Source organism: Exophiala oligosperma (genome assembly GCF_000835515.1).
Source record: "Exophiala oligosperma strain CBS 72588 unplaced genomic scaffold supercont1.5, whole genome shotgun sequence".
NCBI lineage: Eukaryota > Fungi > Ascomycota > Eurotiomycetes > Chaetothyriales > Herpotrichiellaceae > Exophiala > Exophiala oligosperma.
In genome coordinates, this window is record NW_015622822.1 from 1216571 (window position 1) to 1229524 (window position 12954).

At 49.9% G+C, this 12954-nt stretch overlaps 3 protein-coding genes across 3 annotated transcripts; 1 reads left to right on the plus strand and 2 right to left on the minus strand.

Annotated features, from left to right (window-relative positions):
• Positions 1-723: 723 nt before the first annotated feature.
• PV06_05775 (transcription elongation factor S-II) lies at positions 724-2663 on the minus strand. The gene is made up of 2 exons (XM_016406822.1): positions 2541-2663; positions 724-2277 (listed from the first exon to the last, which is right to left on the minus strand). The coding sequence occupies exon 2, from the start codon at positions 2159-2161 to the stop codon at positions 1244-1246; it is 918 nt and encodes a 305-aa protein (XP_016262426.1). The 5' UTR covers positions 2162-2277; positions 2541-2663; the 3' UTR covers positions 724-1243.
• A 250-nt stretch (positions 2664-2913) lies between these two features.
• On the minus strand, positions 2914-7053 carry PV06_05776 (uncharacterized protein). The gene is made up of 5 exons (XM_016406823.1): positions 5130-7053; positions 4999-5067; positions 4709-4946; positions 3194-4659; positions 2914-3141 (listed from the first exon to the last, which is right to left on the minus strand). Exons 1-5 carry the CDS (start codon positions 5164-5166, stop codon positions 3044-3046), a joined length of 1908 nt encoding a protein of 635 aa, XP_016262427.1. The 5' UTR covers positions 5167-7053; the 3' UTR covers positions 2914-3043.
• Positions 7054-10367: 3314 nt separating this feature from the next.
• Positions 10368-12384, plus strand: PV06_05777 (uncharacterized protein; the record flags this gene model as incomplete). The annotated part of the gene is made up of 4 exons (XM_016406824.1): positions 10368-10764; positions 10832-11127; positions 11189-11313; positions 11377-12384. The coding sequence occupies 4 exons, from the start codon at positions 10368-10370 to the stop codon at positions 12368-12370; spliced, it is 1812 nt and encodes a 603-aa protein (XP_016262428.1). The 3' UTR covers positions 12371-12384.
• Between the last annotated feature and the right edge of the window lie 570 nt (positions 12385-12954).

Consider the following 12954-nt stretch of genomic DNA (forward strand, 5'->3'; position numbering starts at 1 on the left):
AGCACTTGCGATAGATCTGCATCTCAGGATCTTGTGCCGACCGGGTGTCCGGGTGTGCTGAGAACGGAGAGACTCTTGTCAAGGCTCGCTTGAAACGTGGCTGGGAGAAGTCACTGCATGCATGTCCGCCAACATGAAACTCGATGTTGAACCCGCAGCGCTGATAGGCTGGAACGTGGAGTGCGCTGCAGCTGGGGAGCATGGACCAGTGGGTTTTTTGGTAGGGAAGAAAAAGGAGGAGGCAAAAGAAGGGGCTTCCAAGGCGCGTCTATCAAATGTCGGCATTGAGCCAATTGGCTGTGAGATTTGTGTGGTCACGTGCAAGGCTAGGGCAGCAATCAGCCCCGAGGTTGTTTCAGACAAGTACATGCATGTAGACGGCGGGGGGGAGCAGTCGAGTCGCTCAGGAGAGGTGGGAATTATTAGCAAACGCTCCTGTCATTGAAACTATACCACCAAATGAGATTCTCCGTACGTGAAAAGATGACTACTGCGAAGTGTGTTCTGCTCTGTATGTGTGGATGAACCTATCGAAGCCCATCGGTTGGACACTTACGAGTAGTAGGTGCATTACTCTCTCTCTCGTCTGGACTTCAGTGATCTAATTACCTGGCTCCAGAAAGGCGAGCAGACGGAATTTCGGCATCGATAACTAGTTGGCTCTGGCAGATATATATTTCAATCTGAACTGGGTCCGCGTTGACATACTGTAGTTCCACGGGTCGCAGGACATGGTCGCGATCGAGCTGCCACAACCTCAACCTCTTTGTTGCACAAGTCTGCATTCCAACCGACGACATACTGGGTATACTCCTCATCATGTCATTGCATTCTCTAATACATGAAGGGCAATAATAAACCAAGCCTAACTATAAGACCTTTGGTGGAGTGCCAGACCCCTTGCTCAATGCATTGCAGCTCAACATGGTCCCTGCCTTATCTGTGCATCTGCGACCCTTGACTGTTTGCTCGACGACGAGTAGGTACCCCTAATTCCGGTCCAAACGCAGGGAGAGCCTCCGTAGCAAGGTCTGCAGAATACTGTTCTTCCAAAGCAGGATCAATAGCAGTGGACCTCCCACCGTAATGTCGAGAAAGTCTCACAGGCACAGGACTCATCAGCCACATCTGCCAAAAGAGCAATCTCGGTGGTTCTGTGATATTTCCATGGCGTGTGCTAACCTAGCTGATTCTGGCCAGGAAGCTCTCAGAAGCACCAAATATTCCGACACATATCGTCATTTCAAGAGAACTTCCACCTATTGCCACAGTTCAAACATTCGCAGAACGTCGTCATCGGCTCATCAGCACTCCTTGTCTGAGCTTGCGAATAGCTGACCTTCTTCTGGTGACACTTGCCACACTCGAGACTCGTACTGACACTCTTCTCCTCTTGTGCAACCATGGCCTTGTCCATATTTTCCTTTGCAATCTTACGGTCTTCCTCCCGTTGCTGCTGGGATTTCATTTCCTCATGGCTCATTGTAACGAATCTGGCAGCTGAGATCTCCCCGTTAAGGATTCGTTTGCGCAGACCCGGATTTGACTTATTCTTGAGGTTCTGATATAGCGAGCGCATCTTCTCCTTGTACACGGCTGATGCAGAAGAGCCTTTCGCTTCGGGGAGGTTCAGAGCGGCGGATTCAACTTGTTGTGCGAGGTCAAGGATGTGCTTCGTCGGGAGCTCGGAACCGAGACACAGTCCATCATAGATCAGACCAATGCAATTGTTCCGCGCCGAATCATTTGTGATCTCATCTCGACGGACTTTATCAGCTTTCCAATTCCGCTTGTCTGGAGCGACGCCCGGGCTGGCAGCTTTCGGTGTTGGTGTCCCAGCTTTTGGTGCGGGAGAGCTTGTGCCATTCGTTCGCGCGCCAACGGGGGTAGATGTGCCACTTGCTAATTTCTGCTCGTTGACCACATGCCTCCATCTGCTGATTATTTCGGAGGCCAGTTGCCCTACTTGTGGGTCAAGGTTGGGAATACTCTTGACCTTGTTCACGACCTTGCCAATACTGGTTGCTCTTAATAGTTCTTCGCTTGGCCTGACATTTGCTTTTAAATCGCGCAATATGGTCAATATATTTTCTGACGGTTCTTTGGCAGCTATGGCCTTTTGCAAGGCAGAACCTTTCGAGAGAACTTCTCGTCGATCCATAGTGGTAAGGGAGGAAATAGAAGAATATCAAGGTGTGGTAGTATGAGAAGAGAGAAGGGAGGGGATGCCGTTGCGTCCGGTCTCGTCTTTATATTCCAGTCGTGGCAAGTCTTCGTCTGAAAGGAAAAGCACGGTTAGCACATCAGCTAGACACAATGAATTGTCCACATGCCAATCAACGGCAGCACCCAGGTACGTGATGAGCGAGGCGATTTTACTGCCTCCCGGCATAAGCGTCAGGTTTGTGTGGTACGAGACATGAGACTGCGTTCTTTGTATGGTCGCGTGCGTGTTAGGCAGGTAGGTTGGTGAAGGACATGTTTGTCGCAAGCACAGTTTGGCAGGCAAAGTGAGGAATCGCAGTTGCAAGGGTCCTTACCAATATCAATGATCCTGTGTTCAAAGTCCAAAGTACCTGATGGAAGCGCGAAGTCAGATCACAGCGCCGAAAGATAAACGTGTGAGATCAATAGAGGGAGGTTCGGCATGAGGCTCTGTCGTGGTCAAAGACAGGCAAATGATGTGGAATTCCGATTGTCGCGAGAGAGAAAACGCGGCACAATGACTAATGAGCTCAGCCACAGTTTTCAGCCACAGCACACGTGTGTGGCGTCACATCAAAACCCACACCAACAATCAGGTACTACTTGAAGAGCTGGCTGTATTTGACAAATTCACCACCCACCGAGATTCATGAGTAAATGAGTATTACCAGTATGCGACACTTGTTAAATTCAAATGATATCAAGACTCGGAGTTGTAGTGTGAAATATATTTTATTCCCTCCTTAAGGGAAAGGATGACCTGCTCATGATACAGTAATACTCCATGCTTCTCAAATCTTTCATCCAAAACGATATATGAAGCACGCGGCTCAGATGTTTAGTACTCTAGTCGGACTTCTTGTCCCTTTACGCGACCAATGACAATGTCGGCAGCATATTTCGGAATGACCTCGTCATCGTGAAGCATCTCGAATTCTAATCTCATGTTAGTGTGATAGCTTGAGGACGGTACGGCGGTGAGACTCACCTTCTGTTGCATCTTTGCCCATGTGGCTGAACAATGCTTGAGGACCACCGGGATGCTCGTCCAGCCAGTTGGTCACATCCATCACAACACCCTTGACAGCGATCCAAAGGTCGTCCTTCTTGTTGTGCTTGGCAACCTCTTCCAGAGAGTATTCCTTCTCTGGGACCTTGAAGTTGCTGATATCGTTGGTGTCCTTCTTCTTGGCAGGATCCTGGCTCTTGTTGCCATCCATCACGGGAGCAGCGCTTCTTTGAGACTGCTGTTCGATTGGGGCGCCACCTGCCGAGGCCGACGCTCCTGATGCACCACTGCCCCATTCTACAGAGACCTTACCAGGAGTGCTGGGATCAATGTGCAGTGAGATCTGACCAAGACGTTGAGAAGCACCAGTCGCACCACCGGCTGTTAGTTTCTGGAATAGATATTGAGATGCCGAAGCACCAGCAACACGACCATACACCACACAGCCAAGCAGCGAGGAACCACCCAATCGATTGGCGCCGTGAACACCACCAGCCAACTCGCCGCAAGCGAAAAGAGCCTCGAAGGGCTTCTTGTCGTGGTTCAGAACCTGGGCCTTGTCGTTGATCTCCATACCACCCATGGTGAAGTGAAGAACAGGTTCCATCAGAGCCACATGGAACGTGTCATTGATGTCCAGAGGCATGTTGTGGAAGTACTTCTTGTTCCAAATGTCCTTCTTCTTGCCTGCGGCAATGTCGTTGTAGGACTTGAATTCTGCGTCAAGGGCTTTCTCTCCACAGCCGATTTCCTTTGCCAGTTCTTTGCCAGTCATCTTCTTCATCAACCCACGGCCAGAGTAATGGCGAGTGTGGAAGTCAAGCACGTTGGAAGCCTTTGAGTTAAGAATCAAGCGGATGGGCCACTTGCCCTTCTCCTTCTCTTCCCACATCTTGCCTGAGACGTAGTCACGGTGGCCCAGGTCGTCACAGAAGCGCTTGCCATCGCTGTTTATGAGGATACCACCTTCACCTCGAAGGGCTTCAGCGGCCAAGAACTTCCACTTCGAGCCGGGGTCTTTCGGATCGACCAAACCAGTAGGATGGACCTGGACTTTGTCCATGTCAATATCATTGGCACCGATTGCCATCAGCATCTTGTGGCCGTCACCAGTGGCATGGGTGCCGTTGGTGGACGAGAGGTTGAAGGTGTCGGGTCTGTGTTTCTTCAAAAGCGAAGTCTCGCTGAAGTCGGCAGCATAGCCACCAGTAGCAAGCACCACTACGCCGTCAACGGAGTGCGTCTCGCCACCGAACTCATATTTGAGACCAGTGATCAGGTTTCCTTCTTTGTTCAGCGACGTGACTTTGGCCTTTTTGATGACCTGAACTCTTTCCGGGTCTGATTCGCAGAGTTCTTCAAGCCTCTGCATCAGAGCGTAGGTGATGGCCATTCCGGGGAATTTGGCATCGTGGCCACGGTGGGTTCGGGGGAAAGAGTGTCCACTAGCCACCATGTCAGCATTGGTCTCTTGAAATATGAAAGCGGTCCTACCCTAGCCGAGAAACGAGTGTGAGGTCGAGGTTGAAGACATCCTGCAGCCATTCGACGGCGGCGGCGGATTGATACGTAAGGACTCGGATTAGATCTGGTCTCGCCTTGTCACGGGCTGATTTCAAGGTATCTTCGTAGAACTGCTTGACGCTATCTTGAATGCCCAGGTCGACTTGCGTTCGTGTCAGCGCGCCATTGATACCGGAGGTGGCCTTGGTTGAGTTTCCACCGAAGAAGCCTGGAGTGGCGTTAGAGCGCAGTTTGGCGCCGCGGAAGATCAGACAACTTACTGTTCTTGTCGAGAACAAGAACACTGCCACCGTTCAGGTACACAGTATGCGCTGCACTGAGGCCGGACACTATAAATCGAGGTCAGCGAGTTGCGCGCGATGAGAGACATAAACAGAGGGAGAATGCTTACAGCCGCCACCAACGACAATAACACGTGGGGGAGTCATCTTTGAGAACTAACAAAGACTGGTGTCGGCAAAGGATGGGAAAGGTATTCGTCTCGTGGAAGTAGATGGGAGAGAGGAGGAAGAACGACGGTTGAGTATTTGAAGTCAATGGAGGATCGGATCACCTGGTCAGTGATTCGAAGGGGTGTCCTGAACGACAGAAGCCAAAAGCACTTGTCAACGCCGACACTTGCTACGATACCTACCGCGGCTAATGGACCTCGGCTCGTGTGTTGAATGCGCAATACAAGTTGTCTGACTGGTGCCCACAAGCCGAAAGTCGCTGCCAACTGGAGGAATGGCTTAGTGCCCGATTTCGCACGGGGAGGATTTCAACTGGGAGTTGCGAGAATACTGGAAATGATCCTTGGAGTGAAAAGGGTTCCTTATTATACAGAAACAAACTCAAGACTCTCCTTGAGCTTCATCGTCAATGTCACCGACGCTTCAGTCGCCGTGTTATGAGTATTGGTGGGATATTACCAGCACCCAGTCCTAGAGCCCTCGCTCTTCACTCCGCGAAAAGAGACTTGGGGGCACTCTTTAGGCACTTCTCCATAATCTGTGGGCTTATAGCGACACCCGCGTTACCCCCCAAAATGCCTGCAGACCACCAGACCAGTCGGTATTTTGGTATTACAAGTCATTGAAATACACCATTACGGAACTCCTCCGTAGGCTCCGACCCCCACGGGCCGGTACTTCCGACTCGCACTTCACAAAAATATTCACATGTCTTTCTTCTCGTCCTCTCCCTTGCCGCTTTGGCGCCTGGCACTTTGTCGTCTGGCCAATGAACCTACTAATGCTCTCCTCTCCCTCCCCCTGGGGCGAAGACAGAATCCGGGGCATGTGAAAGTAGCATGGGTACTCGTACAGGTGGTCTCCACGAAACGAAACACATGACGGATGACATTGCAGCTCACAAGACCACTCTAACCATTTCTATGTCATTGATTGGTTTCCAAAGAAGAACCACGTATTTGTATAGAAGAATAGTCCGTACACCGAAAGGGTATCATCTCTTCCGCCAGTTGATTCCAACGCCTTGGCTATCAGAGCCATGTAAATATTCCCTCAAAACGCCAAACATGTCACATACTCTTCATATTCTTCATATCATGGCGCCGTAATCGCCAGGCAGGTGTTGCATCCTGGGACAACACTCTCCCTTCCACAAAATATGTATTATTGAATTTTGAAACCTCTGCAATGCCGAAAACGGCCGGCTGGATTGACCACTCCAAATGCAACGCATTATGGTCTGAATATGCAGGTGATTGTTATATCAGGTATGTCAAGGACTGTCGGAGATGGGCAGTCAAAAGTGTGGGTGTTGAATTGTCCCGTCAAATATGTGCGGGCTCTGATCATGATGCCTTGCGCGTGTCTCTGTGGGTTTTATTCGGTGAGTTCAAGTTGGACGAGGTGGATTGTCGCGATAACAGAGACGCATCTGAAGAAGTTCGCAAGCTTAATGTCGATGATGATGATGACGATGACGACGACTGCGAAGACCGAAGTTCTTGTGGTAGCCTGCTCTCATTCGACGGCTCTTTATAGAACATGGTGAACCGGAGAGTTTGGTATCTCATGATGCAATGGTGCTCGGGTCGCTCGTCTGGGAGAAAGAGGGGTTCGGATACAAGCCACTCTGAAGTCAGTGACACTCAGGTTCGACTGGTGAAAGAAAGACTCGAAATGAAAGAGGACAACGAAATGGGAAGCAATGAACAAAGTCTGTAGGTTCCCATTCCCGCTGGTGGGGAGATGGTCTGGTATATGTAACAAACCTGTATCTCATGGTCATCAGTTCCATGGCCCGTGAGGCGCAGAGAAGTGAGGACAATGGGCCATGCCGGGATCACGATGACGCTCTGCTATTTGCGGAGAAGGACGACGACAAGAAGCTAGCGAAAATACGGGAGTCTTGTAAGGAAGAAATCGGGATGTTGTTGGAATTTTTGCGTATGCATCACGTGATGTTTCTAATTAATCGGATCTCCGGTGAGGACTGCGATAATAGCACATATTGTTCTGGGTTGATATTGATATTAAACGGACTTCGTGCATCTCACATTTCAGGAAATGCCCACCCCAGCGTTGCGTCGCGGATACTGTCTTCCAGGCTAGTCCACCCAACTCTACCGAATCGCTTGACGATCTCTTCGGCTCTACCATTGGCGACTTTGCTCAGATCTCTGCCAAGGTCAGGAATGTCATCTATGAATTGATGCGTCGGGTATAGCTTTCGGAAGATGGCCAGAATGTCATTCCAGTTGAATGGATGAGCAAAATCAATCAGTCGCTCGCTGTCGACGTCGGGGTAGATCAGTGCCCCGACGTGCACCCTGGCAGTATCTTGCACGTTGACATAGTATTGAGGTGGGTTGAACGCCAGCTTCTCGTTGCCTTTGAATCCGTCCCATACTGCCTTGACCCATCCGACCGTACTAGGGGTCCCTTGATGTTCAAGCGACAACACCACGCCGATATTGGCATTGGGCAAGACGGTGTTGAGAACGAACCCAGGCTTGTTCTCCTCCATCCACTTCCAAGCCGCCTGCTCACTCTGAGTCTTGCTTGCCGAATACACGTCAAGCTTGCGCTGTTCGCCTTCGTATGGCGGTGGAGCCCAGGCCGCCTTGACAGCTTCGTTGTTCCATGTCCTGTCATCAATGACAAACTCGACATTTGGCACTGGACTAGCGGCAGCTGTTGAGGAGGATGTCATTACGACGCGCGTTATCAAGGGCTCTTTGGCCGCCGCCTTCAAGGCATTGAGAGCGCCATTGACGACCATTGGGACAGCTTCATTTGGGTCATACGATTGCATCACCGGTGTTGCCAGATGGATTACACCTGATGCTCCTTGGACCGCGTTGTCAAATGCTCCTGGATCAGCCATCTGCTGCACCTCGGTGACTTCGAATTTTCCCGGACCATACTTGGCGCTGAAATATCCAATCATCCATTCGGCTCTCTTGGTGTTTCTGACTGTGCCTCTGACCTGGTAGCCGCCAAGCAGAAGCTGGTCAACCACGTGGCTGGCGATGAAGCCATTTGCTCCGGTCACAACTACCAGAGCGCCCGGAAGAATAGCAAGATTCTCTGCTGAAGGCATGTTGTCGATACGGAACTTCTTACCAGCACGTTTTAAGAGCACGAGCGCAGCCGTTTCGATCTCGAAGGTGCTCTGCCCCTCAGTAATCAGCTCACTTCGCTTCTTTAAATACCTCTGCCAGGGATGTAGCCCGCCGTCAGTGACATGTTATTGATGACCCAGCATATGACTCTTGACTTTCAAGAGGAGGCTTTCGGCCAGCCATCCTTGCCCTGCCTTGCTATACTGCTCAGGGTTCGTGGCGCTCCTTGCAGCCAATTGCATGGAAAGAAACATTTTCTCAGATTGGTTAGCGGGAATTACAACATGTACAAGGCTTTACACATAGCATCTGAGAAATGTAGTTGACAGGTACGAATTGCAACCTCTGTATTGGGTACATATCGATTGCAGATACCCCCCAACACTCTTGGCCTTCGCTAGGACTTACTCCCTCCTGTCTTCCATCCCCAGTCAGCAGACTCGCTCCGATGCCCGTCGTGTGGACAACGACAAGGCTGCCGACCAATGTAGCTTCTACTACATCCTTACCAAAACGCAATAAGTGTTCATCTTGCTCAGGTGTGGTATTCTCCCATAAGCCATTAGCGTAAAGACAAAGTGTGTTGTTTTCCCAAACTCGCTACCTGCGAACAAGGAAAGAAGTCTCGGTTCCACCTCTAGAGCTACCAATGTTATCATGTCTGCTTTCTTCCTCGGAGTCACTTTGACCTGTGGACACTGAGAGGCGAGAACAGAATCACAGCGGCGTCCGGCAGCACCTCCATCTTCGTTCATCACAATATCATCTTGCTCACCTCTCAATCCGTGTAGCATTGCTAGTTGGACTTCTTGAGTCGATGGCACTTCGGCCATCCTACCTACATCCAAGAAAGATTTTCGCCACAGTATATACGGTCCTCGGCTGGATGAAGCGGAACAAGTTTTGTCAGCACTGGTCTCCGTACCCTGCAGACCCTCCCTCACTGAAAAGTCACAGGAATATTTCCCTTGGGTCGAATGGGACGTCTAATAGACATTCAAGAATCTCATGAGAACGAACGCACTGAGATATGACCATATCACACCAAGGATTCGTAAACCGCATTGGTGGAAGTCATGATCTTCCCAGAAGTCTTTGTCATCGAAGAGATCTAAAATCAACGCATTTCCTGGCCTGGTGTTGAAGCCCTTAAATTTAACCAACATAATGAGCCGTCCTGTGTCGTGTTTGGATACATTTGACTTGCTTAGTAAAAAACATATTATTCTCAATCATGGTGAATTGAGCGGAAAGCTTTTCAGTACTTGCATTAATACGCAGGATGAATTTCTCATCCTGGGCCTTGAGTCTCTCAGCTGTAAGTTTTTTCAAGTCATGCAGTAGCCTTGTTAGGAAAAGAATCTTGTTAAAGATCGAGTCGATGATAATGGGCGTCTCTAGAGACAGAGATGAGGGTTGAAGGCTTCTGCTGCACCAGCGTTGTCAGGTTTTGGCGTTTCGTTCTCATCAGGATTAGAATCGACAAGGTCGGTTCTGTCTGAGGCTACGAAATGAACAATCAGCACACTTTAGCCAGATAAACAGAGTACACTTACGGCTTCCACAGAGGAAGGATAGAAGGCACGAAGGAAATGAATGGAAGAAGAAGTGGAGGGAGGAGGGTTGAAATATGGTGGTGGATCAATGTGGATTGACGATACAAATACATCGCCAGCCTCATCTTCTTCCCTCCATCACCGTTCACACCATTGCCCGAAATTAATTCGTATCGATCAGAGTGACACTGCAAAAGCCAATGAATCAGTGCACATCCAAGACACCGTTTCAGGAACAGAGACCTGCTTTCTTGTCCGCCACAATCGCTACGCGAGATACTGTAATAAGTCAATGGTGCACGCTTATTCAGCAATGTGGCCACTCCCATTCACGATATATATCCCAGGTTAAGTCTGACAGCCAGCAAAGAATGAACACGAGCATTTGCGTCATAAGTAAAGCAACTACCAGGCTACTGTCGTCGGCTCTAAAACAGGATATCACATTGGATTTTGGACGACCCTCTCCCTCTTGGTAAGTGACGAGCGACGGTGAAAAATGTCTCCAGGAGGTCGGAGCAGGAATCAATCACCACGGAGCCCCGGGCATATCTTCATCGAGCAGACAGTGGAGAATATCCATCAAGGCAACTCAAGAGTGGTGTCCAGTCATGCTCGGAAATTCCAACTTGCTGGCAAACGTCGGCAGCAAAGATCGTCGGCGATGGAGCGTGCTGCGCATGCCAGGAGTCTTGTCGGATGGCAATCTCGGTCAGCCAGTCCCAAAAATGTACTGGAAGAGACGACTTTAGCACGATCAAAGTCTACCACGGACGATGCACTCGACCCTGCAATGTCTCTGATAAACGTCTCGATCAACATCGGTCTTCGTGCAGACCCGTTCAACTCGTTTCCCTCTTCGAATTCAAAATCGGTCATGGACATGGTGGATTACCGTACGTACTCTCTCGAAACCTTTTGGACGGTTTGTTAGACCGATGATATTTGCTCATTCTTTTGCAGACATACATGTCTGGTCACCTCACAAGGCCGGAAACTTCGACGACCTGATGGGCTACAACACCCAACTCGAGCTTTGCTGGCCACTTGCACTCCAAGACGAAATGCTGTTCGACGCCACGTTGGCGGTGAGCAGAACAGCCTGTGTATTGTCACAGCACAAAGACCCTTCCGAGGACCAATTGATGTTGTACCATCGTGGCTTGGCAATGACGGCTCTGCGACGGCGAGTGTCTTTGGAAACACAAAAGTCTCTCGAAGCCCTGATTTTCTGTATCGGGAGAATGATCAGCATAGCGGTACGTGGCCACGCGCAAGCATTTCCTGAGATTCGACAAGTTCTAACAACATTATGATCAGTATATGTCGAGCGAATTCGAAGCCTTCATCGCCCATTTTGAGGCTTTCAGGACGGTTTGTGCACGCTATATCGAGGCAAATCCAAACACCGACACGTCTCTTACCATTCAAAATCGACTCGATAGGTATGTATGGTGGACTGTCTTTGTTGCGGACTGAAACAGACTCTTGACTGACATGTACTATAGCTGGACGGCACTACATGCCTACCGGACCGGCCGTAACCTCCTATGTGGCTCGGAAGCGACAACATCATTCGGATCGCCTCAAGAACTGGCACCCCATCAGCAGGGGCGATCTGTCCTACCGACACTTCCCCTATCCCCAGCCCTAGATTCTGTACTACGTTCCCTCGACACAGTTTCCCTGATATATCAATCATCCTGGGACTTTCGAAGCCAATCGATCGTACTTTCCAACTTACAAACCTCCACATCCCAACTTGCTCGAATCCTCGCCTCGCCAGACATGTCGCCCATCGAGTTACAGTTCTCTTGCGCACTTCTCGCGTACTGTCTACAACTGTATGGCATGTACCAGGCTCTACAGGACCAGCAGCAAAGTTTGGTACCAGCGGAAGTCTTCGCAGAACCTGCTGCCGGCGACGCCCTCCCAGCGCTTTCCAAGATGGGCGATACGTTTCTCTATCAGAAACTCGAAGGCTTCTCTACCTCTCCGACACACAGAACTTGTCTGACTTGGTGCGCTCTCGTCCTGGGCAGTTTTCTCTCACAACAATTCGACCATCACTTACGGGGTAAGGGACACATCATACACGTCAGTCTGGCTATGCGGTTAAACGTGAACGTGAACAACGGCCCCGCACACAACCCAGTAGCAAATGAGTACGGCTGGAGTGGGATCGAGTCCGAACTCGAAGGGGCAACAATGTCTGGAATGTGGTTTTCTGGTCTTGTCCAGGAGTGGCGGAACGATTGGGTGAATTCTATGCGAAGGCAGCAAGGGTGGGAATCTCATGGGTTGTTCAAGATTGGTGTGCCTAAAGCTGTACAGGTCAAGTGGGAAAGGGCCGGTAGTGGCAGTGGTCGTGGTCGTGGTCATACGGAACGTGGTAGGAGGACAACACGACTACACGAGAGAGAAGATGAGAACAGTCCCGATGTAGATGTTATCGAGTATCTCGTCTTGAGGGATGCGAGGGATTCATTGCCTAGGATATGACTTGTGATGTTATGACTCATGATCTACGAGTACCATGTAGTATTCTTTGATATGATATTGTTAAACGATGGACACAAAGGATCCCTCAGGTAGGCATCTTTGTCATCGTACCGTATATCCACACCAGATCTTGTGGCTCTGCTCTTGCTTTTTCAGACTTTTGCCTTTCTCATTTCCTTTGGTCTGCGTACGTTGTATTTATTGGAAGCAATGACGAGCATTTGACAAGAAGACTGCCAGCAAGACTTGGGAATTGTATCCATCAATCGTGTGATCTGTTGACAGGGCTGTTATGTCCAAGTCTCTCCTTGCCTACAACGATCAATCCCGTACTCGTGACATAGGTCCCTCAGGCTCTGGAGGAGTCGATGCATCGAAGGTGATTTTTTGACCTCAATTACAGACATAGCACGCAAATGAATGTCTCATGGTCGCCCTGTTCGGTATGCTGAAACAACCTTCTGTTAATGGATTGAACCCTTCTAATACCACACTTGTGATTTCCATCATGCCAGGCTCGGATTCGTTCTCGGCTCGTAATTCAGCAGGCAGTCTAGCGATTCTCGATTTCACTCTCTCTCTCT